The sequence below is a fragment of the Rhincodon typus genome, chromosome 1 (assembly GCF_021869965.1).
Source record: "Rhincodon typus isolate 14 chromosome 1, sRhiTyp1.1, whole genome shotgun sequence".
Taxonomy (NCBI): domain Eukaryota; kingdom Metazoa; phylum Chordata; class Chondrichthyes; order Orectolobiformes; family Rhincodontidae; genus Rhincodon; species Rhincodon typus.
The window spans coordinates 67,531,585-67,558,931 of NC_063332.1; the positions used below are offsets into that span (position 1 = coordinate 67,531,585).

Consider the following 27,347-nt stretch of genomic DNA (forward strand, 5'->3'; position numbering starts at 1 on the left):
ATGTACGGTCTGAGTGACCCATACCAGTCCAGATGGGGTGTGATCAGGAAAAACATCCTCCCCACAGGTGTGATAGTGGCAGTGACCTATACAGGATGCAATGCCACAAGCCTCAGCTTCGTTGTCATCAATGCTGAGAAAAGATCTGTTCCACACAGATTGAGGAAATGGGCGAGAGACCCAAGAGACATTTATACATTTTCCATACGGACCTGGGTCTGGAAGTCAGGCCAGTAGGACCAGAAGGACTGGTAGAAGAAGACAAACCCATTATTGAAGAGACCTTTTTGTCATCCCACCCTACAGAAACAAAAACCATCATCAAGTCACAAACCTCCTATAATAGAAGTTATATACAAGGGGGAGATGAGACTGACTCTATGATTAGCAATGATACGATAATATATGCAGAACCCCTCATCATTGAACCAACAAGTAACAGGACTGAAACACAAGAATTTGTGACATATTATCCCATGGAGGAGTTGTTTTGTACATTATGCAATTCCCTCCTCTTGGCAGTGAGTAATTTTCATGCTCACCTGGCAGAGAAACACCAAATTAACAAGTTCCGAACCAAGTGAGGTAAAAGTGGAGAATGCTGCACAATAGCTTGCTGCTACGCAAAGTGTAATTGTGAAAGACCAGTTGATCAGCAGGGAGCCTGTGCATGCTCAAAATGTGAACTTAGATTTACATCAAAAAATGGCTTTGGCCGGCATGAGAGACATGGGCACCTAGAGCTATGGAATGAAAGCACTGGGAACTACTAATTGCCAAGGCTAAACCTGGGAGGGGGAACCTATAAACGGACAGAACAGGAAACAAATCTTCTTCAACTGGAACAACAATTTATGGGATGGTCATTTATCAATAAAAAGATTGTGGGCATCCTTACAACAAAACCCCCAAACAAATGTCTGATAAGAGAAGATTTGCACAGGTTTTTTTTTCCTTTATTCATTAATGGGATGAGGGCATTGCTGGCTAGGCAGCATTTATTGCCCATCTCTAATTGCCTAGAGGGCAGTTAAGAGTCAACCACATTGCTGTGGGTCTGGAGTCACATGTAGGCTGCACCAGGTAAGGATGGCAGTTTCCTTCCCTAAAGGACATTAGTGAAGCAGGTGGGTTTTTCCCAACAATCAACAATGGATTCATGGTCATCATTAGACTCTTAATTCCAGATATTTTATTGAATTCAAATTCCACCATCTGCTGTGGTGGGATTTGAACCCAGGTCCCCAGAATGTTTTCTGGGTCTCTGGATTAATAGTCCAGCGACAATACCACTAGGCCATCGCCTCCCCCCTCATTGCCACCATCACACCTGATCACATCCCATCTGGATGGGTCAACCAACAATGCCAGACATTCCTGATGAGGTTAATCTCAAAGACGATTTAGAGGTTCCTGCACAGAATGATGAATCCCATACGAAGTCCTCCCAACAAACTTAAAAGGACCTCCAACTCCTGGCCTGTACCCCAGACATTGGGATATTTTCAATCAATTGACTCGGCCTGAGGAATGATCAAACAAGAAAGGAAACCAGGATGGCAGGCCGCTTGGATTGGGCCTTATGGGAAGTACGACTGACTGTTTGATTAATGGGAAAGAATCCCTGAAAGGTGACCTCAGGCCCAATGATGGAAGGATAAAGAGGCGCAAGAAGGACAAAAGTAAAAAGAACACTGAAGCACAGAAATGGTGGGCAATCAAAAAATCAAGGTTCAGAAAGGTTCAGTTATTCTCTAAAAGTAACAGAAGCCGGTTGGCACAGCAAATTATGGGAACGCCAATCATAGCTTTATGTCCCCCCTCAGTACGAGAGTTTGTGAGAACTTGCATTACAAAATTATCAGTGTTGAATAATAAGGCTAATCTTAATCAATTTACAAAATGCTCTGGAAAACTGAATGAAGGCCAATTGATTTGATCCATAAAAGAAGAGGAGGTAAATACAGCTATAATGGGAATAAACCCCAAAAGTGCAGCAGGACCTGATGGGATCATGCTGGAGGATATCCAAGACGGTGAGATCTCATGTCTATCAAGGCTGTTCTCTCTACGGTTTAAAAATTAGCACAACTCCGGACTCCTTAAAGAAAAGTTGCATTGTCCTAAATCTGAAAAAGGAAGCTGAGGAATGTCTGAGGGACATTGATAACTGGAGGCCCATTACCATGGGCTCCATATTACTTTACTTGTTTATGAAGATCATGGCAAAAAGGTTCATATTAAATCCACGCAGAAGGGCTTTCTGGCAGTGACCCTAGGATGTAACAAGAAAATCATGGTCCAGGATAATATTATGAAGGGCACCAAATGGAATAAGAAAGGCTCTGCAGTTATTTTTGTTGATCTCATGAAAGGCTTCGACTCGGTTTATCTTAAATTACTCATCAAAGCTCTACAGTGAGTTGGTCTACCAAAGAACTTTATTCAACTTGTCGAGGACTTGTATGTAGATAACACAACTGTAGCGGAAGCCAACTAGTTTAAAACCAATCCAATTGAGATAGAAAAGAGAGTAAAACAAGTGTAATCCCTATCTTGCGATACTGTTTAACATTGCATCAGGTAAGTTATAACACACTCTTGAGGAAGCTAATTTAGGAGGGGCCATGATGGTAAGCAACAAAATTGCTTTGCTTTGGCTTTCCTGGATGATATCACCTTTTTGAGTTACTCGCACTCTGGAATAGAAAGAATTCTTAAAATCACCCAATCATATTGTGACACCACTGATCTGTTAATAAGTATCTCTAAGACTAAAGGTTTCCATTTTACTTATAAAAGGAAAACCTTTTTATGCAATTATGGAAAAAAGGTAACATCATGAAATATACTCCCCAGGAGAAACAGAAAGATACCTAACGGCCCGGGTCAATCCATGGACAGATGTTGTGGATGGGGTTTGGCTATAGAGACTTTAGAATTGGGTTTTCAATTTGAAAGCCACTGCTCTCAAACCAATACAGGAGATCGAACTCCTATGAACGTATATCATTCCCAGGTTGATGTGACTCTTAGTGGAACATTCCAGAATTCATTGTGTGAACTAGTTGTGGTAATTCGTAAAACAACTGAATTGTTTTTAATCTCCCACCACATGGGATTCTTTATGCCAGAAGTAGACACAGGGGTTTGGGGATATTATAAGTTCAAATTCCAGCTGCCATGATCCAAAAACAGGAATTACTGGAGGCATCCATGGATACAGTGATCCTGGCTTCATTCCAGCATTGTGGAAAAGATCATTTGGGTAGAAAGGAAGAACTGCACAAACTTAAGATCTTACAGGAAATTGAGTCATTCTTAGAAAAAAAAAAGAAGTGCCATTCCATACTTGAGATAGACGAGCCCATGAGTCAAGCCAGCCCCAAGCATACAGCCGCAGAAGCAAGGCCACAAACCAGCAATAATGCCTGGAGGGAGTGACAAGTGACAAGAACATAGAGCATAGAACAGTACAGCACAGTACAGGCTCTTCAGCCCACGATGTTGTGCTGACCTATTATCCTACTCGAAGATCAAACTACCCTGCATACCCTACATTTTACTATCATTCATGTGCCTATCCAAGAGTCACTTAAGTGTTTCTAATGTATCTGACTCCACGACCAAAGCCGGCAGCTCATTCCACACGCCCAACACTCTCTGTGTAATGAACCTACCTCTGACATCTCCCCTATACCTTCCTCCAATCACCTTAAAATTATGCCCCCTTGTAATAGTCATTTTCGCCCTGGGGAAAAAGTCTCTGGCTATCCGCTCCATCCATGCCTCTCATCATCTTGTACATCTCTAACAAGTCACCTCTCATCCCTCTTTGATCCAATGAGAAAAACCCTAGCTCCTTCAACCTTTCCTGATAAGACCTTCCCTCCAGTCCAGGCAGCATCCAGGTAAATCCCCTCTGCACCGTCTCTAAAGCTTCCACATCCTTCCTATAATGAGGCGACCAGAACTGAACACAATATTCCAACTGTGGTCTAACCAGGGTTTTATAAAGCTGCAGCATAACCTCGCAGCTCTTAAACTCAATTCCCCTGCCAATGAAAGCCAATACACCATACGCCTTCTTTACAACCCTATCAACTTGGGTGGCAACTTTGAGGGATCTATGGACATGGACCCCAAGATCCCTCTGTTCCTCCACACTGCCAAGAATCCTGCCATTAACCCTGCACAGATCTTAAAAGCTAGGGATCTGGGATTCAATATTATAAAACTGCTGTAATCTCAAATTCCTGATTGAAACATCACTTAATATCAAATCTTCGAGATTAATTAATAGCCTCTAACTTATGTCCAACAAGAACAACCCTATCCAGGATAGGTACCTTACAGGTAGAAAGAGTGTTGCAGATGCCAGGTTCCCTTAGAGAAATTAGCCCATACTTCTGGTAATTGTTCATCTGTGAAGAACACTCAGATAAAAAGACACAATAAGATCGTATCCAAATTGCAAGAGTAGGTCAGCTAGTATGGCTGGACAATCTTCTTGAACCAAGGGTAAAGGATAAGGAAGGTTCGCTTTGGAAACCAGACCTAATTTGTAAAAAGGAACAAGCAGTTGTGGTGATCAATGTCACAGTTTTATTTGAAAATGACAATAAAGTGCTAGAAATGCCTGGGTATAAAAAATGCATAAATACAAATATCTCGCAAAAGAAATTATGGAATTAATTAAAAGATCCAAGACTGCATATTTTGGTTTTGTCATGGGAATGCGTGGCAAGTGGTTCGAGCCATGAAGTACAGCAACATAAATCTTTCACTCAAGATGTATCAAGACTTACCATCTCCTTGACGCTTGAACACTTGCAAATCTTTAGTGTCAGGTAACAGATGGTTTTAGCAATCTGTCCTTTGGTTTGTGGTGATTTGTTTGAGGACTGACTGACTCTGGCACCTGCATGCAGATTTGAATTGGTGGTGGGTGTTGTATTCAAAAAAAAAGCTTTAATCCTGTGGTACTATTTTGTTAATAATTGTGATTAACTTTTATATTACTGTTTAATAAAAATGTGTGTATTTAATGGTGCTGGGTTAGGCACATCAAATGATGTACAGTCCTTATTAACTAACCATAACAGTTCTCAGTTTTATGTCCCAAAAATGGTGACCATCCTCGAAGGTGGATTTTGATCTTTTAGCCCTTCTCAGTTTGACATTTAGTTTAGCCCTCAGTTAACATCAGTGGTTTAATAGCAGAAGTTTACAAAACATCAACAAGGACGTTAACTCTCAGAAAACACACTCCTGTGAGTATTTCAAAATGACCTCTGAGCTTTGGGACACACCCTCTTTCCTCTTTTGAGATGCTCCTTAAAAGCTACCTCTCTGACCAATCCTTTGGTCAAGCTCCTTAGGCTCAGTGTCAAATTATGTTTGGTAATGGCCCGGTGGATAGCAACTTGGGAAATTATACTACATCAGATGCGCAATGCAAATGTAAGTTGTGCTTTTTCCCTTTTTTCCATATTTTCCTTTGTGCAGTTTTTGATCCTAATTAAGCCAGAAATGCTGTTTGATCAATAACAATAGAGTTAATGAGATGCTTTGATTTCTGTCATGCCTTTTGTACATAACGCAGGATTTTGGGAACTCAGCTCTTGCTGCCGAAAGACGAAGGTTTTCAACATTTCCAGAGCAGAGAAAGCAGCTCCATAGCAACTCGGACATTATCTAGTTTCTGTGATAGCACTGGCAATATGAAGGAGTAAGTTCATACAGATTAAACAGGCATGTGGACACTCCGAAAGAATTTTCCACTGTCAACTGATCTCTGGTATAATGTTTGAACGACAATGGTCCTGGTCAATTTCATTTATTAATTAATTGCTGTATCAAATGATACTGTATTGTGTTTTCTGTAATTAAAAGTTTAGGAAATTATACTAAATAATGTAGAAATCACCATATGTAATATAAATGGAAGGATGATTAATGTATTGCTATGACATGCCTTTCTCCACTATTTTTGTACTGGCTTGCTCTGCTTATTTTAAATAGGTTAATGGTCCTGATACATAGCAGGCACAGCATTAATAAACAAGGTGATAACACTCAGCAGGTCAGTCAGCATTTAACACTCAGCAGGTCAGTCAGCACTTGTGGAGTAAACAGATGAGTTAGTTTTTCAGGTGTGTACCTTTTGCCAGAACTAGAGGAATTTGCAGCTGAACCTCATTGAAACAGAAAGATATAGGTGTGTGTGTGTCCATCCATGCTGTATGTGCATGTACACACACAAACATTCCCTCCTGATTCCCTTCATTCTGATTGTTTGTTTGTTTTTTTTATTTGCTGCTAATCTGTGATTTCAAATTTCTGACACATGGTCAACACCCGGGAGTGGCTTGTCTGTTCTGTCTACAGTTACTGACCAACTTGAGAATGTTTCCAGCATTTCCTGTTTTGTAACAGGACAGGGTTTCTTATTTATTGACATGGAGCAGAGTCTTCCATGGGCAGTGTGAGTCTCACCTGGTGGCAGGAGCACTGGCGAGAGACCTGCACTGTCTCTTAAAGAAGGTCTGTTTAGTCTTCTGCAAGCACTCCAGTGACACTTTCTTTGAAATTTGGAAGGGGCAGCCACCAGGAGCTCCTGTCCCATTGGAGGTAAGGGAGGGAGAGTGGGGGGAAAGGTATTTCCAGGGTAGTTATGGGGTTAGAAGCGAAAAGCAGGGGATGCACTTAATGGGAACCCCTCTGCCCAATGTGCCTCTGATCACTAGCCCCCATGCCCTCCCACCAGCTAACAAGCATCCCACACTCTGTTTTACTAATGCCGCATAGCAACAGGCCCACCTACCATTGGGTTGTCACTGTAGCAGTGGCCTGGGTCCCTTAAATGGCCCGTTGATGGTGGCAGGGCAGGAAGATTGACTATAGACCTTTTCATTCAGAACCTGATTCTGGAGGTGGACATGGCAGGAAAGCAGGAATCGTGTATGTGTAGCCACCGCTATCTTCTCAAAGGCAATTAGGGATTGTCCAACATTTTTTTTTAGTTAGAGTCATAGAGTCATAGAGTCGTCCGGCAAGGAGACCGCCCCTTCGGCCCAAACTGGTCCATGCTGATCAAAATGTCCATCCACACTAACCCCATTTCCCTGCACTTGGCCCATATCCTTCTAAACCTTTCCTATCCATGTATTTGTCCAAATGCCTTTTAAATGTTGTTAATGTACCCGCCTCATCCACTTCTGCTAGCAGCTTATTCCATGTGCGTACCACCCTCTGTGTAAAACAGTTGTCCCTCAGGTTCCCATGTATTCTTTCTCCTCTTACCTTAAACTGATGCCCTGTAGTCCTCGATTCTCCAACATTGGGAAAAAGACTGAATGTATTCACCCTATTCATGCCTCTCATGATCTTACACACTACTGTAAGATCCCCCTCAGTCTCCTGTACTCTAAAGAAAAAAGTTGTAGCTTGTCCAACCTCTCCATATAACTCAGTCCCTTGAGTCCTGGCAACATCCTTGTAAATTTCTTCTGCACTCTTTCCAGTTTAATAACATTTTTCCTATAGCAAGTGTCCAAAACTGAACACAATACTCCAAGTGCAGCCTCACCAACGTCCGGTGCAACTGCAACAGAACTTCCCAACTTCTATACCCAATACCCTGCCTGATCAAGGCCAGTGTACCAAAAGCCTTCTTCACTGCCCTGTCTACCTGTGACTCCACTTTCAGAGAACCATGCACCTGAACTCCAAGGTCCCTCTCTTCCACTACACTCCTTAAGGTCCTACCATTCACCATGAAACTCCTACCATGATTTGAATTTCCAAAATGCAACACCTCACACTTATCTATATTAAATTCCATTTGTCATTTCTCGGCCTGCTCCCCCAGTTGATCAAGATTCTGCTGCAATTTCTGATAACCTTCCTCACTGTCCACGATACTGCCTATTTTAGTATCATCCCGAAACTTGCTAATCATGTCTTGTACATTCTCATCCAAATCATTGATATAGATAATAAACAACAATGGGCCCAGCATGGACCCCTGAGGCACACCACTAGTCTCAGGCTTCCAGTCCGACAAACCTCCTTCCATTATTACTCTCTGCTTTCTACCATCAAACCAATTGTGTATCCAATTTGCCAGCTCTCCCTGGATTCCATGCGACCTAACCTTCCAGAGCAGCCTATCATGTGGAATCTTATCAAAACCCTTATAGACTTTGTTTACAGCACTGCCCTCATCAACCTTCCTGACTACTTCATCAAAGAACTCTAACAAATTTGTGAGGCATGATCTCCCATGCATGAAGCTGGGCTGACTATTCCTAATCAAACCCTGTCTTTCCAAATGCATGTGTCTTTTCCCTCAGAATCATCTCAAGTAACTTACCTGCCATAGATGTTAGGCTTACTGGTATATAATTCCCAGGTTTTTCTTTGCAGCCCTTCTTGAACAAGGGCAGAACATTCACTCCCCTCCAGTTTTCCGGGACCTCACCTGTGGCTAACGATGATGCAAATATATCAGCCAGGGCTCCTGCAATTTCTTCTCCAGTTACATGTAAGAAATGCTACTGTAGGCCTTTGCACCTTAACTGCAATGCTTAGAGTCCTAAAAATATAGCATTGAATAAATTCCTTTTAATAGGGTATATGTGCCATAAAAAAAACATATTTCTTCTTTCAGGCTGAGCCTGTCAGGCCTACGTCTGCTTCCTGTGCAGTCTCCTTATCACAATGGCTTGGAATCAAACTCCACTTTGAGTTCCCTCGACTCAGACTCCTCCGTTTTCTCATTCCTAGAGGAAGAGATCATTGATGTGGATGGAAAGATTGAAGAGTATTTTGCATATGATGGTAAAGAATGGTAAGTGAATATTATCATTAGAGTCTTGGTTATTGTCTTCCTAGGTGCTGCCAGAGAACTGGAGAAGTCTAAATACTGCACCTTTGATCCAATAAAGTTGTAAGGATAAACCCAGCAATTAGAGACTAGTTTAAAGTTTTGGCAAAGATCTGTAGCTTGGGTTCTGGGTGAGGTTGTTGACTTGCTCGCCGAGCTGGCTTGTTCTCATTCAGATGTTTTGTCACTATGCTAGGTGACATCATCAGTGGAGCCTCCGATGAAGTGATGTTAATCTACTCTGCTTGGAATTTATCCTGTCCGGTCCATAATGGTGAGTACTGTCATTTCCGGTTTTGATCTGTATGCGGTTGTATATGGGGTCCAATTCTATATGTTTGTTAATTGCATTATGAGTTGAGAACCACGCTTCTAGGAATTCCCGTGCGTGTCTATGTTTGGCTTGGCCTATTATGGTTACCTTGTCCCAGTTAAACTGATGCCCTTCACTGTCTGAGTGTACCAATATTAAGGAGAGTTCGACCTGCCGTTTTGCTGCTAGCTGACGTTTGTGTATTCTGATGGCTAGTTTCCTTCCTGTCTGTCCGATGTAATGTTTGTGGCAGTTGTTGCATGGTATTTTGTAAACCACGTTGGTTCTGCAAATTGTGGGAATGGAGTCTTTAATCCTCGTGGGTGTTTGTCGTAGAGTGGCTGTGGGCTTGTGGGCCACCGTGATTCCTAGTGGTCTTGGGAGTCTTGTTGTCAGTTCCGATATGTTCTTGATGTAGGCCAGAGTGGCCAGTGTGTCAGTTTAACTGGGACAAGGTAACCATAGTAGCCCAAGCCAATCATAGACACGCACGGGAATTCCTAGAGGCACGGTTCTCAACCCATAATGCAATCAACAAACGTATAGAATTGGACCCCGTATACAAACCCATACAGATCAAAACTGGAAATGACAGTACTTGCCATAACGGACCAGACAGTATAAATTCCTAGCGGAGGAGAATAACATCGCTTCATCGGAAGGTCCACTGACGATGTTACCTAGCATGGTGTTGAAATGTCTGAACGAGAACAAGTCAGCTCGGTGAGCAAGTCAACAACCTCATTAGAGACTAGTTAATTTAACTTTGGAAATGGGGAAATATGTAGAAAGAATCGTTCTGGATAGAGTTAATAGTTACTTAGACAAATATGGACTAATTAGGGAGAGCCAGTATTGATTCACTGAGGGAAAATCACATTTACCTAAATTGGTGGATATCCCTTTTGAATAGGTAAGAAAGAAGGTTGATGAAGGTAATGCAATGATGTGTTGTGATATACGTGGATTTCCCAAAAATGCTTGATGCAGTTTTGCACATAAACTTGTGAAGAAATTTATAAGTCTTGAAGAAAAGTTCCAGTTATAACTTGAGCCGGTAATTTGGAAAGTGGGCATCAAAGTAAGCGACATATCATCCATGACCTTGGCAGCATGAGGCCGCGACTGTTTTGACTCCTGGGCCTTGCCCAGAACTCTTCGTTCAGTGTTACTCAAAATGAAGTGGCACTTAACCTATTGGAGGGAGGGAAATGTTAATTGGTATGAGACCACTAGCAGGAACCAGAAGCAACTGGGTAAGAGACTTGGACGGGCTGTCTAAAGTGTCTCATGATGAGTCGGATGGGCAGGAGTACTGAAACCTTCTATGTGGGCTTGCAGGACAGCTCCTTGTCTTCCTGACTAAGAAAAAAAACGGGTTTCTTTTGCGATTGACCTGGTGGGAGAATCACAACAACCTCCCCATTCTGGCCACTGCTTAAAATAATAATCTCAATTGAGACATTGGAATCTAATTTGATTATTTAAAGATGCACCCCATAGACTTTTGGTGCAGATCTTTCTCATCTGTTTAGAGGTTCATGTTAAATTGGAGATAAACATCAAGGCAATGATAAAATCGGAATTTACAGGTTCCAGCTGAGCCAGGTTTTAAATTTTAAACTAACTTTCCTTAATATTTACTCTGGGTTCCAAATTAAATGAATGCTGTCAGTGTGACTTTATGTGCTTGAGATTACTGATATCTGAGATTTGCATGGATTTTTCACTTGTTTATTTTCCTTAAGTTCAACAAAATTAAATACTTGAAACTGTTTAAAAAAAAACTCATTGCTTAAGTTCTTTGTATAATATCATTCCTAATAATATCAGTCTCTGACCATTTTATTATACATAGAAAAAGAACTATTTTTATATTAAAATGGAACAATGAACAAAGTGTACTCATTGAATATGTATAGTATGCATCATGTGTCATTTATTACTTTGGCTTGTGGAGTTTCCCTTTGCTGCAATCATAATGTAGCAGTTAAACTAGATATTCTCCAATATGTTGATTTCTTTTTCCCTGCTAATCCCCTCATAAAGTAAATGCCCAATTCAAACTATGTTCTTAAGGAAAAGTAGGGCACATACATCCTTTCTTGTGATAAAAGACCAATATATTACACAGTAGTCTGTGTATAGTCTGACTGAAGCTTTGCCAAACATGCCAATTGTTGGTTATCTCTGCAGGTTAACTTTCTGAAATTTGGATACAAGTATATTGAGATCCCTCTGAACACAGTAATAACATTCCACAAATAAAAGCAAAATACTACTGCTGGAAATGTGAAACAAAAACAGAAAGTGCTGGAGAAATTTGGCAAGTCTGGCAGCATCTGTGGCGAGAGAAATTGTGTTAATGTTTTGAGTCTGATATGAATGCTCTGAAGAATCATTCTTCCTATAAACCTATTTTTCCTTAATTACATATTTTGGATTAAGCATTTACTTTATGAAGGGGCCATCATGAAATATATGAAACTAAAACTGGGCATTAGCAGCATGTTTTTTCTTCATTTAGAGAAAGTGGACTATTCTGCCTAGGTCAGTAATTATTGCCCATCTCTAATTTCTCAAGAAGGTGGTGAGCTGAGCTGAATCATTGCACTCCATTTGGTGCAGGTATACAACAGTGATGTTAGGAAGAGAGTTCCAAGACTTCAATCTGGTGCCTGTGAAGGAATGGTATTATAGTTTCAAGTCAGGATAGCGTGTGGCTTGGAGAGGAGCTTACAGATGGTAGTGTTTCATGTATATGCTGCCCTTGTGCTTCTGGATGATAGTGTTTGTAGATGCGGAAGGTAATTTACAAGATTTCTGCAGTGCATCTTGTATACACACTCCTGCTACTGAGCATCGGGGGTGGAGAGAGTGAATATTTGTGAATATGGTGCCAATCAAGCTGCTTGTGTGTTGTAGCTGCACCCATCCAGGTAACTGAGGAGTATTCCATCACACTCCGGTCTTGTGCTTTGTAGATGGTCGACTGGCTTTGAGGAGTCAGGAGGTGAGTTACTCACCGCAGTGTTCTGACCTGCTGTTGTAGCCACTGTGTTTATGTGGTGAGTCCAGTTGAGTTTTTGGTCATTAGTAACACCAGGATGTTAATAATAAGGGATTCAGCAATCATAATGTTTTGAATGTCAAGGAGTGATGGTTAGATTCTCTCTTATTGGTGATAGTCATTACCCAGTACTTGTATGATGTGAATGTTACTTGCCAGTTGCCAGGCCAAATCAAGATACTGTCCAGGTCTTATTACATTTGGATATGAACTCCTTCAGCATCAGTGGAGTGATGTATGTTGCTAAATGGTGTGAACATCCCCACTTCTGACCTTATGATGGAGGGAAGATCATTGATGAAGCAGCTGAAGTTGGTTGTGCCTAGGGCACTATCCTGAGGAACTCCTGCAGAGATGTCCTGTAGCTGAGATAACTGACTTCCAACAACTACAACTACCTAATTATTTGCCAGGTATGACTCCAACCAGTGAGAATTTTCTTCCTAATGTCCATTGACTCCAGTTTTGCTAGAGTTCCTAGATGGTGCATTTGACTAAATGTAGCCTTGATGTCTAGGGTGGTTGGAGACAGCAAGAACTGCAGATGCTGAAGTCAAAGTCAATACAGTGTGGAGCTGGAGGAACACAGCAGGTCAGGCAGCATCAGAGGAGCAAGGTGGTTACTCTTGCCTCACCTCTGAATTTCTGTTCTTTTGTCCATATTTGCACAAAAGCTGTAACAAGGTCAGGAACTGTAACCTTCACTGACAGAGTCTCAGTGAACAGGTTATTGCTTGGCATGTGATGCTTGATAGCACCGTTGATGATATTTCTTTTCATTTTACTCTTAATCAAGAGCAGGCAAGTGAGGGTCTGTAAATGTCCATGATGGAATTGTCCTGCTTTTTGTGCACAAGACGTACCTGAGCAATCTTCCACATTGTTAAGTACATGCTAGTATTGTATTGGACAAGCTTAGCTTAGAGGCATAGTAAGTTTTTTGAAGCACATGTCTTCGCACTATTGCTAGAATATTGTCAACATCCTTTGCAGTATTCAGTGCCTTAATTTCATGTGAAGTGAATCAAATTGACATCTGTGATGCTGGGAACACTGGAAAGGCCAAGATGGATCATCTACTTGTGTTAGGTGTTTTCTACTCAACCTATTTTAGAGGTGCTATGACAACTTCGGGAGCAGGTGGGACTTGAAGCTGAGCTTCCTGCCTTGGAGCTAGGGACACTATCATTGCACCATGAGAGTACTTTCCACTTATAAGATACCCAATCACTTAACACAAAAAGCATTAGTTATTGAATTGAATGTAGTTATACCTGGTTGTAAGGAAAGGCACTGGAACTCAACACATGATTCCCTCTTCAAACTGCCCCATTTCATCCAACCATACAGCAAAAATCTTAATGCTTTAAATAAGTATTCTTTTAATAGTGGAGATTAAAAAGGATCATTTGCTACATAGACTGTACACAAAGCCCAGCAATACTGTCAAATTATTAAATGTCTTCTTTTGGAGTGAGTTACATGGAGCTTGCTTTGTTTAATTACAGTTTTAGTGATGATGAGAGTTCGGAACAAAAGAACGTTCAACTTGCACGAAGGAGAAATAAACGAGGCATTCCACCCATTTCTCCCAATGCCTGTATTAAAGATGCTGCCTCAGCAGAGATATTTGATGACATCTGGCGGGATGTGATTGAAATGATGGAAGAGTTAATCAGGAAACAGTGGGAAAATACCCTTTCAGGTATTGGAGATCAAAGACTTGAACTGTTGCTTCATTCAAGCAGTTTACTGTTTTGTTTTGCAAATGCACCATGCAAATTAATTTATTTAAATCCTAAATGCTTCAGGAATACAATTCAGACTTGTACTTGAAGTCACCTGTGATCTCCAGTGGCCACACTTTATGCTCAAGTTCAATGCTAATATCTGCATTATGAATTTATCTCTGTTGCACTCACCTTTTCATGCAATCAACTATTCTAACTAGTCAATCACAAATTATAGCATTTCATTCCATTTCATGCTTTTAAAAATGTTATAAAGATGTTGCATTGCAGTTAGATTTATCCACAGAGTCAAAATTCATAAAGTAAACATGTTTTCATATGCTTTAAAGACAAGGTATCACATGCATTATTCAGTGTTTGACTTGAACACTTCACGCCAAACCCAAAGTACATGGAGCTGTGGTTAGGGAGGCTTCATTGGCTGATGACTCAGAGATTGTAAGAACTGCCAATGCTGGAGTCAGAGTTAACACAGTGTGTAGCTGGAGGAACACAGCAGTCCAGGCAGCATCAGAGGAGCAGGAAAGCTGACGTTGCAGGTCGTTTTCTGAAGAAGGGTCCCGACTCAACATTAGCCTGCCTGCTCCTCTGATGCTGCCTTGTCTGCTGCTTTCCTCCAGCTCCACAGTGTTATATTTGCTGATGACCGTTTTGTTTAGCAGGGAGCGATCAGGGAATGCAACATGGCACTGACCACTTGTCATATGCAAGTGGTGACCTCTGTCTCATGACCTGCAGTAAAAAAACAAGTCATTTTGCAACTTGCCTATGCTCTGACCTTCTTCAACTTATTGGCAACAATTGGCTAGGTTTTGTGGTCCACCACCAGACGTGTTTTCAGCAGGAAGGGCACATAGAATATGATTGGTAACTGGCCCACTGCCATCCCATCCAACCCTGCACCATACCCCATAAAATGGTAGGTGGGGAGGTGCAGAAAATGGCAGGCCATCAGCCATTTATAAAAACGTAATGAACGAGAAGTTGAGTTTATTGGCAATAAAATGATTGGCATGGGCATCAGAGTGTAAGTGTAAGCTCTTTTTTAACCAAACTGGTCAAATGCTAGAAGGTGGGCATAGCATTACATACTTCGCTGGCTTCCCTCTGTGCACTGGGAACACCCCATCCCAAATGTTTCCCAGCCTATAGCACTTCCCATTGGCCCACGCAAAACCAAATCCCCAACCCTGCCTCGGGTCCCTGATTAAAATCCAGTCTTTTCCTGGATCCATGAACTTGGGCTCTATTCACCTGGGGTTTGATTCCGGCACTTCCCATCACTGAGTTCTGGTATTATTGAGATAGCTAGATTGGCCAGTAGCCCTAATGGGCTTCCTCCTACTAATTAGCAAAAGTCTCACTTTCTCATTGAGTTAAGGTTATGTGCAAGATGTTTTTACTGTGGGCCAGTGTTGTTTGGTGTGGGTTAGCTGATGTCTGACATTTCTTCGAGTTGGGAGGGTGGAGCTGCAGGGGCGGTGATCAGTCTGTGACCCCTGCTTCCGTCTGTAGAATTCAACTCGGTATCATTTTCAGTCATTTATTACGGTGAATATTCAAAGCTTGAAGCAGTCAACAAATGTACCTACCTGGCAGCACATTCTCCAGAGTAGTTTACAATTTTTGATGACATGAACACAGAATAGCTAAGCATTGTTTTTGGCAAGTTACGTAAAACTGTCTGGGAATGGAAAAGAATTAATCTCTCAATGAAAGCGAAGAGGTATAGAACCACTAGTACCTTTCCCAAGTGAATACTTCCATGTAAAATGTGCAAGAGATCCAGTTGTTCCTAAGTAGAATAATTAGTTGTCATCAAACATATTGCATATGAGACTTCTAACCCATTAAGGCTTTGTTGATCTCATGCCAATTTTTCACTCATGAATGACAAGTACACGCATGATCATAAGAAGTGGATCCAACACGTTCCCCAACCACTCAGGTGTTCAGTTGACTGGATACCAATCAGCCATTAGTGCTAGTTTTGTCTCTGTAAGGACTGAGCCTTGCATTGTGGTCAGGATGCTTGAAGAACACATTTATCCAAATTCAATTGTCACCTCCTGCCCTTATGAAGGACATGCATAGGGAATCCTTTAGGGTGGGTCGTGACCTTCCACCCTTCAGAATTGATGAACTACACTGCAATCAGCAGTCTCCAAGATGCACTTCAAGAAACGAAACTGGAACTGGTCAGTTTTTGCAAAATAGTTGTTCTCCCCAGAGATGTAAGTTGCTAGCAGGTGAATTCATGGAATTGCAGAACCTTGCTACACTGAAATAGGGCATTTTTCACCCTGGCAGGTTCTTCTAGAATAATCAAATTAGTCACAGTCTGCTCTTTATCTTTGGCCCTGTTAATTTTTTTTTCATTATTCTGCTGTTATTCAATGAACTTTATTCTTGATGTAATCAAGTGAAAATAATGCAATATCAAGAAGAGGGTTTATACAGGTCAATGTCCCACTGGTAGGAAGCAATAGCAAATAGCAATTTTCAAGTTTGATTGTCAGAATACATAAGATATCAGAAACTTTTTTTAATTTCAACTCAGGTTACTGGTCAATATTTTTATGACACTTTTAATTAAAATGGATACTTATATTGACACTCTGATTTTAGACTTCTTATTGTAAACTGTTGAAAAAAATCCCTGCAAAATCTGTGCTTTGTGTTGTATCATTTCATTCCTTTAATTCATATTAAACACCTGTTCTAAATGTCCCTTTATTGTTGCAGTGAAGTTACTATTAAAGATTAAAACTTTGCACTGTATGACACAGTTTAACCTTTGTGAAGGTGATGCTGCTTCCGCCATTCCTACACTGGGTAACTGTTACATTTCCTTTTATTTCCTGTATTGGCTACAGACCACGATAAGCAGACAGTGAATATGCAGAGTGCAATAATGAACAAACTCCCTCGGATCAATGATTCCCGAATCATCGTAACAAACTATGGTATTCCACCTTCCCGAGGCTCTGAGACACGTGTCTTGGCATTGGGTACATCCTTCATCCACTCTCAGGTACATTCCAGTCTCTAATTGTTTATAGATGTGGCTGGGATCATTAAACAATCAAACAACAGTCTTTGAAATCACACGATGAATGCAAATCGCAAATGATACATATTGCTCAAATAAAAGCAACATACTGCAGTTGCTGGAAGTCTGAAATAAAAGATTCTGGTAAAAGATCTGAAACAAAAGAAAAAAACATTTTCTGAAGCTGAGTCTTATTGGATTTGAAGTGTGAACTCTTGTTTCTCTTTCCACAGATGCTACCAGACTTGCTGAGTTCTATCAGCATGCTCTCTTTTTCTATTTCTATTATAATACATACTGCTATTTGGCCATGATTGCTGTGCCAAGAGGGTTGACAGTATTTAAGAAGTATAAAAAGTAGTCAAAAGATATTTAATAGCTTAAATAAAAACTATTAAAAAGTGTTCTCCTTGATGATTTTGTTGCTCATTTTATTAACCTTTTATACAGCTGATTGAGGAGTCTGGTAGAACCAGGGAAGTCTCCAATTCCATCTTAGTTTCTGTGGAGAAGCTGGTCTTGGGTGGCATTTTGGATGTTACATCTGGCTTCCGCATCCCTCACCTAGCAAAGAGGGAATTAATCAGAGTTTGTACTCCTGTGGGGAAGTGAATCTCTCTGGCTGTCAGGCAAATGCAAGATTAAGCTCAGACATTATGAAAGTCGGTAAAAAGTAATGCCCTCCTTGTGGTGAGGTTGTGGTGGGGTTGCATTTAATCGGCAGGCCTTCCCCAAAAAGAGGCTGTCCAACCTGTGGGCAAATCTCCTCTCGCTTCCTCCACAGGCTGTGTCTAAAACAGTTTACTGACACTCACTCACTCTGTGAGCAATAACACTCGGCCAGTTATTGAATACAGCTGGGACCCATGAAATGAGGATAGATCAACAATTTCAGGAAATCCTCAATTTGCCAATTTCAGGTTGGATCAAGTGATATGCTCCCCTGTCAAAATGAAATTAACTGCAATATGAAACATCAATTTACAACCTGTACCTAAGCCAGAAATAAAAAACAGTAGGGAATGGATGAGATTGATTCTACCAAAATGACATGTGTGCCAGTTCCCTGGCTCAGTTCCACCACAATCATTTTTGCAGAGGCAGAATGCTGGTGGATGTGAGTGGAGGAAATGAGAGTTAAGCAAACTTCTCAATGACCTTTTAAGTCCAGTCAAAGGAAGGTTGACTGAGGTCTCGTGTTTTCCAGCAGCTGAAGGTGGGCTAGTGCTCCTGGCAGGCATAGAGGTGTTTGCTGCCTGCCTGAATACTGCAGCAATAACTGCTACCCTGAGGAGGAATTCTCTCCCACCTCCCCCCACCACTGCAGCAAGAGTGGTGACCTGGCCCTAAAAGCTATTTTTAAACTAATTTTTGAAAAGTTGAAGCAAGAATGACTCCACCTTGAAGTGCTATCTCCCCCACTGCTGCTTTCAACTTTTGGCTTCAGGTTCTCCAGCTTTGCGCGTCATTGTATTGTCCGTTAATTAAACACAATTGGGAAAAATCACTTTGAATAACTGTTTCTTACGCTGACCCCGCACCATATTCGATGACCTCCATTTGAACCTGATGGTTGGGTAGAAAACATTCCCTGCAGTTTTACACTAAGCTACCAAATACAACAAATTTCTCTGTTTAATCTTTAAATGCTTTTTGTATTTTTGCTTACAATTATTACTTATCAAATTCCTCACTGAAAGGGCCCATGTATTAAGCTGAATAATTCAACTGGTCAAATTGAAAATGAAGGGAGGAGGTTCTGAAGGATCTCAATGAAAATGAATTTAGGTGTTATTCTTCACAAACATATGTTTTGAAAGTGATTCCCTTTTGAGAACATGCAGATTGATTCTGCATTGATGAAGAAATGCCCAAAGCTAAGTTTATTTCCCCAGCTCAGTCTGAAAGCCCAGAATATCATTCCAATCCTTTGACTTTGTTTTCTAATCAACTTGCCAAGTGATGTGATTCGAAATCTAAACTGTACTTAAATCTTTGAACCAAACAATGATGAAATCCACAGAAGTAAATTGTTTCAGTTTGCTTGATCTGAAGTAGACTGGTCCCCTAGCTGCCCCTGTTAACAACATTTTAATTTTACCCTTTATATGTTTAAGCAGATCTGGCTGGAAATTAAATACCAGTCATATCCCAGATTTTCTATTTGAGATCTTGTCACCCTGAAACTGGAGACACCGTTGTGAAATGTAATGCTGTGAACATCTGATTCACTGCAAAGAATTCAGACAATCTCGAAATTGCAGTGGGAGAAATTAGTAGATGGATCTGTTTATGTAACAGGCGTCTGCGTTTTTAGTGGAAATCTTCACCCATTTGAAATAGCTGGATCTATGCCTGTCTCAAAATAGTGGGTACAGGGATATCCTATTAACCCATTGTGCCTTTGTCCATTGATTCCAACGACATCACTTGGAGACACCATTTAAAGGCCATCAAAAAGATAACTGAGAATGTAAAATCACAAGTGGAACAAAAGGCATCCTTGGGGTATGAGGTGGGGCTATTGAGTACTTCCAGGTACTAAAGTACTTAGAAAGAAGCACAACCCTTGAAGTAGGAGACGTGAGGGAAAGAAACAAACATTGCAGAAATTAGCATTTTTAAGCATTTGTCAGTAAGACTCTTTTCCTATAATTGAAGAAGCATGAGCTGCAATCAAGTGTACAAGTGAAATGGTACAAGGAACATAATTACTGGAGTGTTTGAATATTTAGGAACAAACAAGCAAGTGGACAGCAACCACAAATACTTCAGGAAAGACAGAAATAATGAAAATTGAAATTAAAATATTTTCAGTTCATTAGAGAGACGGGAAAAGTTTGTGGAGAGGCCGCAGTTTGGCTGAGTGGTTAGCACTGCTGCCTCACAGTGCCAAGGACCTGGGTTCTATTCCAGCTTTGGGTGACTATATGTGTGGAGTTTGCATGTTTTCCCTGTGACTGCATGAGTTTCTGTCGGGTGGTCCGGTTTCTTCCAATAGTTCAAAGATTTGCAGGTTAGATGGATTGGCCATGCCAAATTGCCCTGCAGTATCCAGGGATGTGCAGTCTGGGTACATTAGCCATGGTAAATACGAGGTTACTGGGATAGGGTTGAGGGCTGCCTCTGGGTGAAATGCTCTTTGGAGGGTCAGTGCAGACTCAAGTGGACTGAATGGCCTCATTCCATGCTGTGGGGATTCTGAGTTTGTTTGGAGAAATGCAGTTGTACTAGTGGGCTTGTTGACCTCTGCTTCTGCTGTAAATACCTTTGTGTACGGTCTGGGCAGCTATTAGGGTGTATCAGTTGAAGCAGCCAGTTTTGGGGCATGTGGATTTGGTAAGTCCGGGGGCAATCCAGGAAAGCGGAATGGGAACATGGGAGCAAAGGGGCTGAAAGAAGTGTCTTTTTCAGAATGGTAGCCGGTGACTATGGGAAGTCCACAGAGGTCCATATTGGGACCACAACTATTCATGTTATACATTAACGATCTGGATGAAGGAACTGAGGGTATTGTTGCTAAGCTTGCAGATGACAGAAAGATAAGTGGAGGGACAGGAAGTGTTGAGGAAGCGGGGAGGCTGCAGAACAATTTGTACAGGCCAGAAGAGTGGGCAAGGAAGTGGCAGATATAATATAATGTGGGAAAGTGTGAGGTTATGCACTTTTGTTGGAAGAATGGAGGCATAGACTATTTTCTAAATGGGGAAAGGCATCGGAAATCTGAAGCACAAAGTGTCTTGCAGCCCTAGTTCAGGATTCTCTTAATGCTGCAGGGTCAAAATAAAAATTAGGAAGACAAATGCAATGTTAACATTCAATTTGAGAAGACTAGAATATAAGAGCAGCGATGTATTGCTGAGGCTGTATAAGGCTGCGATCAGACTGCATTTGGAATACTGTCAGCACTTGGGCCCTGTAGATAAGGAAGGATGTGTTGGCATTGGAAGGCACCCAGATGAGGTTTACAAGAATGATCCCGGGGATGAAGGGCTTATCATATGAAGAGCAGTTGAGGACTCTGGGTCTGTACTTGATGGAGTTTAAAAGGATGAGGGGGGGATATGATTGAAACTTACAGAATATTGAGAGGCCTCGATAAAATGGATATAGAGATGTTTCCACTAGTAGGAGAGACTAGGACCGAAGGCACAGCCTCCGAGTGCAAGGACGACTCGTTAGAGATGAGATGAGGAGGAATTTCTGCAGCCAAGGGTGGGGTGAGGGTTCATCTGTGGAACTCTTTGCTGCAGAAGGCTGTGGAGGCCAAGTCTTTGTGTATATGTAAGACAGAGATAGATAGATTTTTGATTAGTAAGGGGATCAAGGGTCACAGAAAGAAGGCAGGAGAATGGGGTTGAGAAACGTATCAGCCATAATCGAATGGCAGAGCAGACTCAGTGGGCTGAATGGCCTAATTCTATACCTGTGGTCTATGGTCAAATGCCTCTTGTGGTCCAGTGGTTGATGACCAGTGCTGTGTTTACTAAGGAAATAATATGCAGTGAGTATCTTTAAAATCCTCCCTTGGTGGGTGGTCCAAAGCTGCATTTTGAAGTTATGTCCTTTGTATTTCACAAATACATTGACTTTCCTATATTGACAAAGCAGAATTATTTCCCTTAATTAAAAATAGCTTAATAATAATGAAGCTGATAATCTGAAATATAATCAGAATGTGCTGGAGCCACTCATAAGGCCAGACAGAATCTGCGCAGAAAATAACACGATTAACATTACAGGTCAATGACTGAACTCAGAACCCACTTTTGTGGAAGGTGAGGCTAAGAAGAGACCCTATTATGACTCTGAAAGAGAGGAGAATGAGTGAGGGTTGAACTGCAAAAAATCAGAAGGAGCTGACCAAGGATGTTTGTCCTGGTCGAGGAAGAGCCTTGGCGGAGTGAAGGAAGAACATTGAGAAAATATGGTGTAAAAGGTGGCATCAGAACAGATGTGATGAAGGAGAAACTAAGGGAAGGGAATGGCGTCCTTACAGGAAGCAGTGTGGGAAGAAGTTTTTAGTTTGTAACATAGTAAACGTAATGATAAAGATTTCTTAGAAATCCTGCAATCTCTATTAAATTGAAACCTCTTTGTTTACCTTTCTTTGTCAGAGTTTGAGACTGTAGTCTGTTTTTTGAAGAATAGGCTAGAATACATATTTTTTATTGTTATTTGTGTTCTTTTAACTACTGATATGATTCCAGCATTTCAAAAATTGTTTTGACTGGTCACATTATATGCATTCTTCTGTCATACCTTGTAGGCTTATCGTATGACAAATGCTTATCGTAATGATTTAAATGGTGTGATGACAATTCAAGCCAAGCCACTTCAGCAGAGACATGCAGGATTACCTGATAAAACACAGTGAGTATCGCAGAAAAACATTAAGAACAGAATTTTGCTTCTTGTCTGAAGATTGTTACAAGGAAGCATTGACAAGGCATTTGAGATGTTTAATAGTGAACTACCAGCGTTCACCAACACTAGCAGATTCAATAAGGGGAATCCAATGGATGTAGCATGTATAGATAAGGTTTCCCACAGGAGGTTGGTAAACAATATTAAAGTGCTGTGAATTAGGAGTAATGCACTGGTATAAATTGAGAATTGATTAATAGAATGCAGAGAGTAGAAATAAATGGGTCATTCTTGTGATTAACCTTTTAGTCATTCTCTGTCTTTCTTTATATCTGACTTGCCACTCAACTTTGTGCAGTTATATGCTTTTTTCCTTGAGTTTGATGCTTCATCAAACTTCTTCAGTTAACCATGGATGTTGAATGCTCCCTTTAGATTTTCCTTTATAGTAGGAATATGCTTTACCTGAGCATTTTTTAAAATCCTCTTAAGTATTTGTCACAGTGTCTTCGTTGATGTATTACCTAAGTCCACTTCAGCTAGCCAGTTCACTTCAGCTAGCTCAGGCTTCATGTTAACATAACTGCCCTTATTTAGGGCTCACCAACCTCAGTTTAGATTCTGTCAGAGACACTCAGCTTCTGACCTCGCTACAACCTTGGTTCAAATATGGACAAAAGATCTGAACTTCAAAGGTGAGAGTGACTGTCCTTAATGACAAGATTGCATTTAACCATGTGTGGAATCAAGGAATCCTAGCAAAACTAGACTAAAGGGAAATAATGGGGAAAATTCACCGCTGGTTGGAATCATACCTGGCAGGAAGGAAAGTGGTTGTGGTTATTGAATCTCAAGGACATCTCTGCAGGTGGTCCCCATGATAGTATCCATCTTCAGCTGTTTCATTAATGACCTTCCCTCCATAATAACGTTGCGATGAGGACTGATGGTTACACAATGTTCAGCATCATTCTTGATTCTTCAGATACTAAAGCAAGTCCTTGTCCAAATGCAGCAAGACCCAACCAATATCCAGGCTTGGACTGAAAAGTAACAAGGAAGATTTGTGTGAAACAAATGCTAGGGCAATGACTACCTTCGACTAAAGAGAATCTAACTATAGCCCTCTGACATTCAATGACATTACCATCATTGTATCTTCCACTATCAGCATCTTTGGGGTTCCACTGATCAGAAGTGAAATGGACTAGTCATATAAATACTGTGGCTGTAATCTCGCAGTGAGCAACTAACCTCCTGACTCCCCAAACCCTGCCCACCAAGGCACAAATCAGGAGTGTGATGGAATACTCCCTATTTACTTGGATGAGTACAGCTCCAACAATACTTAGTAGCTTGACTGTCCAGGTCAAAGAAGCCCATTTGATTTCAAACACATCCACAAACATTTCCTCCACCAGTGATGTTCAATTACAGCAGTGTGTACCCTCTACAAAATACACTGTAGAAATTCATCAAGGCTGCTTAGACAGCACCTTCCAAACCCATGACCACTACCATCTAGATAGCCAAAATCAACAGAACATGGGAAGACCACTTGTAAGTTCCTTTTCTAGTTCCTTACTATTCTGTGCACCAAATTCACAGTAGCCCCTTTACTGTAACTGGGTCAGCAGCCTGGAAATCCCTCCTTAATGGCATCTTGAGTCTGCCTACACCACATGGATGTTGGCAGATCGCCACTGCCTTCTCTAGGGCAATCCGGGACAGGCATAACTGTTGGTACATCCAGAGAAGCCTAAATCCCTTGAACAAATAAAAATAGAGAATAAGATATGAATTACTTTTCATAATAGAATAGATGGCTTTCAGTTGATATATTGACATACAAAGATAGGTGTCACTGAACTCAGGCAGTTGTTGCTGCAACCTTTGCAGACTGAGTTTGTTCAGGAAACAATGAGAGGAATTCTGAGCTTTTCAGAAGAAAAGGTAGATCAGTGTTTCGGTTGTCATGCTGGACCCTCAAAGGGTTTTGTCAGAAAGGCAGAGGACGAGCTGGCTAGCTTCTGTATCTCAGCAGCTGTATCCCAACTGAACTCCATAGAAAATCCAAAACAAAAATTAGACTCCTGACAGCCATAAACCCAGGCACATAATTTTCAGTAAATGAGTCAAAACGTTTAGTTTAAGTCATGTGACTTCCAAAAAGTATTTTCTTTCAAAAAAAAAGTTCCAATGTGTCCTTTTAGTGATCCCTTTAAAAATAAATACTGGTCCAGGTAGCTCCTTAATCTTTAAACATGAATCCATAAAAGAAAATAAAAATGTAATATCTTCATAATAAATATCTCTTTGCAATGTCCTAACCACATCAACATTACTTGGTGTTCTTCCTAAATCTTTTTAATTTCAGGCACTGTTAAGAGAAATAAGTTAAATTTTCCTAAAATTGGGAATCAAGAGGTGGTAGGGGGAGGGGGCTGGGGAAATGGCATGGGATACATTCTTGAGGGAAGAATCGGTTAAACTTTGGACAGAGTAGGCCTGAGGTGCTCCATGGTACTTTCTTAATATGGATTTTCTTTTAATCTGGATTCATAGGTTTTGGGGGAGCTTTCAATGTATGTGTACTGGATGTGATTTGTAATGTCTTCCTTCCCCCCGACCTAAAGGTGTGACCAGGATGAGAAGCAGTTCAGCACAGGCTCCAGTATTTTGTCCACAATACGTAATCGCCTGGGACGGAGTACAGATTACAGTGTTCTATCAGCGTCCCGTATCATGCAGGCATCTTCACGAAAGACAGGTTCACAACGTAAACTGCCATCCCTCGGCTCAGAGCTATTGAAGGCAAAGGCTGCAAATGTCTACAGTGATGAAATTCTTCGAGGAACTAAACTGTAAGGGGCAATTTAAAAAAAAAAGTCTTAATTTAGGTTTGCAAAGTAACTTGTGTGGGTGCAGACAGAATGGCTAGAAGTGAACTGAAAGTTATGATTTGAGCAGTGAATGAAAAGAGTGAATCTTGAATAATTGAAACTTAAAGTTGTTAATTAAACTGTCTATGTGAATGCTTAAATCTGATTGGCTGATTAGCCAGCTCACAACCTGCTTTGTTGCTGAAATCCATAGATCTCGTCCTGATGGTACAAAATTTGACCTGACATTTGCCTAAGCTCTAGAGCCTGCCAAATTTTTGTGGGAAGATTTTTATCAAGGCCATCACGGACTACTGTCCCCTCTGGTACTGGCCACAAAGATTCATTTTCACAGTGGGATGTCAGTCAGATCATAGCTTGAGTGACCCCTCTTTGCATTTATAAAAATATTGAAGTGGAACAATGAATGCAAATGCTTGTTTCCATGAATAATTAAGATATTGAAGCAAGTCACGACGTGGAGGTGCCAGTGTTGGACTGGGGTGGACAAGGTCAGAAGTCACACGACACCAGGTTATAGTCCAATGGGTTTATTTGAAATCACAAGCTTGTGAAGTCGATTGTTGGTCTATAACCTGGTGTCATGTGACTTCTGACCTTCTTTCTTATTGACTGTATTTTTGTTAAAAGTAGTGAATAGATCAACCAACAGTTGAAATTTTTTATCATATTTCATATTTGCATCTGTCCTGGGGTTTCCCCATAGTGGATACTGGGTAAATTTGGCATGGAAGACATAAGGATAAAGGAGTGAAGTGTCATGGGCTGGCAGGCATAGATGATGCATAGGAAGAGCTGGATAAAGAAATAAACTGAATATTTTGCACATTCAGTTTCATTCAAAGCATAACACATTATTGAAGGCTATTGGTGTCAACTACCTATGGATCACATAAATGGCTAAGATCACTACCAGATGGAAAACCTTCATTAAACACTCTAGAAAAAGGACTTCCATTTCCACAACCAAAATCCTTTTGATAATTTCATGAGAATCCTAATCAAGTTGCTACCAGTGGAATTGAAAAAATCTGGTGTTGAAGGAAAATTTCTCATCTAGTCCATTACATCACTGCTCTTAATAAAGATATATCATCATGTAGGAGTCAATTGGATTTACCAAAATAATTTTTCTGCTTATCTTACAGTGCAAACACTTTCTCGAATTACAAGAGTAGTCAGTATGTTGAAAGCACTGCTAAAGTCTCCAGTGGAGTAAGGCACCAATCATATCAACATTTAACACTTAAGAAGTAAGCTCAAATGTTAAGCAGATTGTACCTGTACTGTGTCCTAATGTGAGAACAGTGAGAACAGACTGGTATAAATCATTACTTAAAGTGTTAGATGAAGGAAAATTAGCTGGAAGAGTTTTGTATAAATTACAGTATGCCCTCAGTTATCCAATCAAATTTTTTTTGATTCCTTTTTTTTCATAAACACTTATATAAACAGCTTCTTATTTGGAGCCAATGAATAGAAGGGCCACAGCAACAGTGCTGTTTACACCAGAGAACTACCTTATGTCACCTGCATCTTGGTAGCTCATACTGCCCGTAGTGTACAAGATAAAACTTGATCAGACCACTAGACGGCTTCCACAGGGAAGCCTGAAACACATGCTCGACTGGGTTGTCTATATAGCTGATTAAGCTCATTAAAAACCTGTTGAGATTTAATGAAGCTCTCGTGAGACTAATTAAAGAAGGCCGATTTGGATTTTCCAGTTACCCTCCAGGTTGCTGAAGGTGCCAAAAGCTCCTGAGGCACAGTGATGGTGTCAGAAAACTGGGTTCAAATCCCACCTCTCCTAGAGGTATGTCATAACGTGTCTGAACAGGTTGATTAAAGAATAATTAAATGGGGTCACTGTAAACCTAATGCTGCAGAGTTAAAATTCTGCAAATGGTGGGGACTGTTTCAGGGTGATCAACTGTTAAGAAACTATCTACAACGTGCACTGTAGAAATTTGCCAAAGATCCTTTCTGTCTTTCAAGCCC

The 27,347-nt window shown here is 40.9% G+C and overlaps 1 protein-coding gene across 1 annotated transcript in view; it reads left to right on the forward strand.

Moving 5' to 3' along the window:
• LOC109916598 (protein FAM149A-like) overlaps nt 1–27,347 on the forward strand; it is a 102,054-nt gene that overhangs the window by 62,748 nt on the left and 11,959 nt on the right. The window contains exons 5-11 of the mRNA XM_048603506.1: nt 5,606–5,731; nt 8,675–8,854; nt 13,782–13,978; nt 16,901–17,058; nt 22,346–22,449; nt 25,080–25,307; nt 26,495–26,599. Of these exons, the coding sequence (XP_048459463.1) occupies nt 5,606–5,731; nt 8,675–8,854; nt 13,782–13,978; nt 16,901–17,058; nt 22,346–22,449; nt 25,080–25,307; nt 26,495–26,599 (1,098 nt within the window). The remainder of the gene's footprint in view (nt 1–5,605; nt 5,732–8,674; nt 8,855–13,781; nt 13,979–16,900; nt 17,059–22,345; nt 22,450–25,079; nt 25,308–26,494; nt 26,600–27,347) is intronic.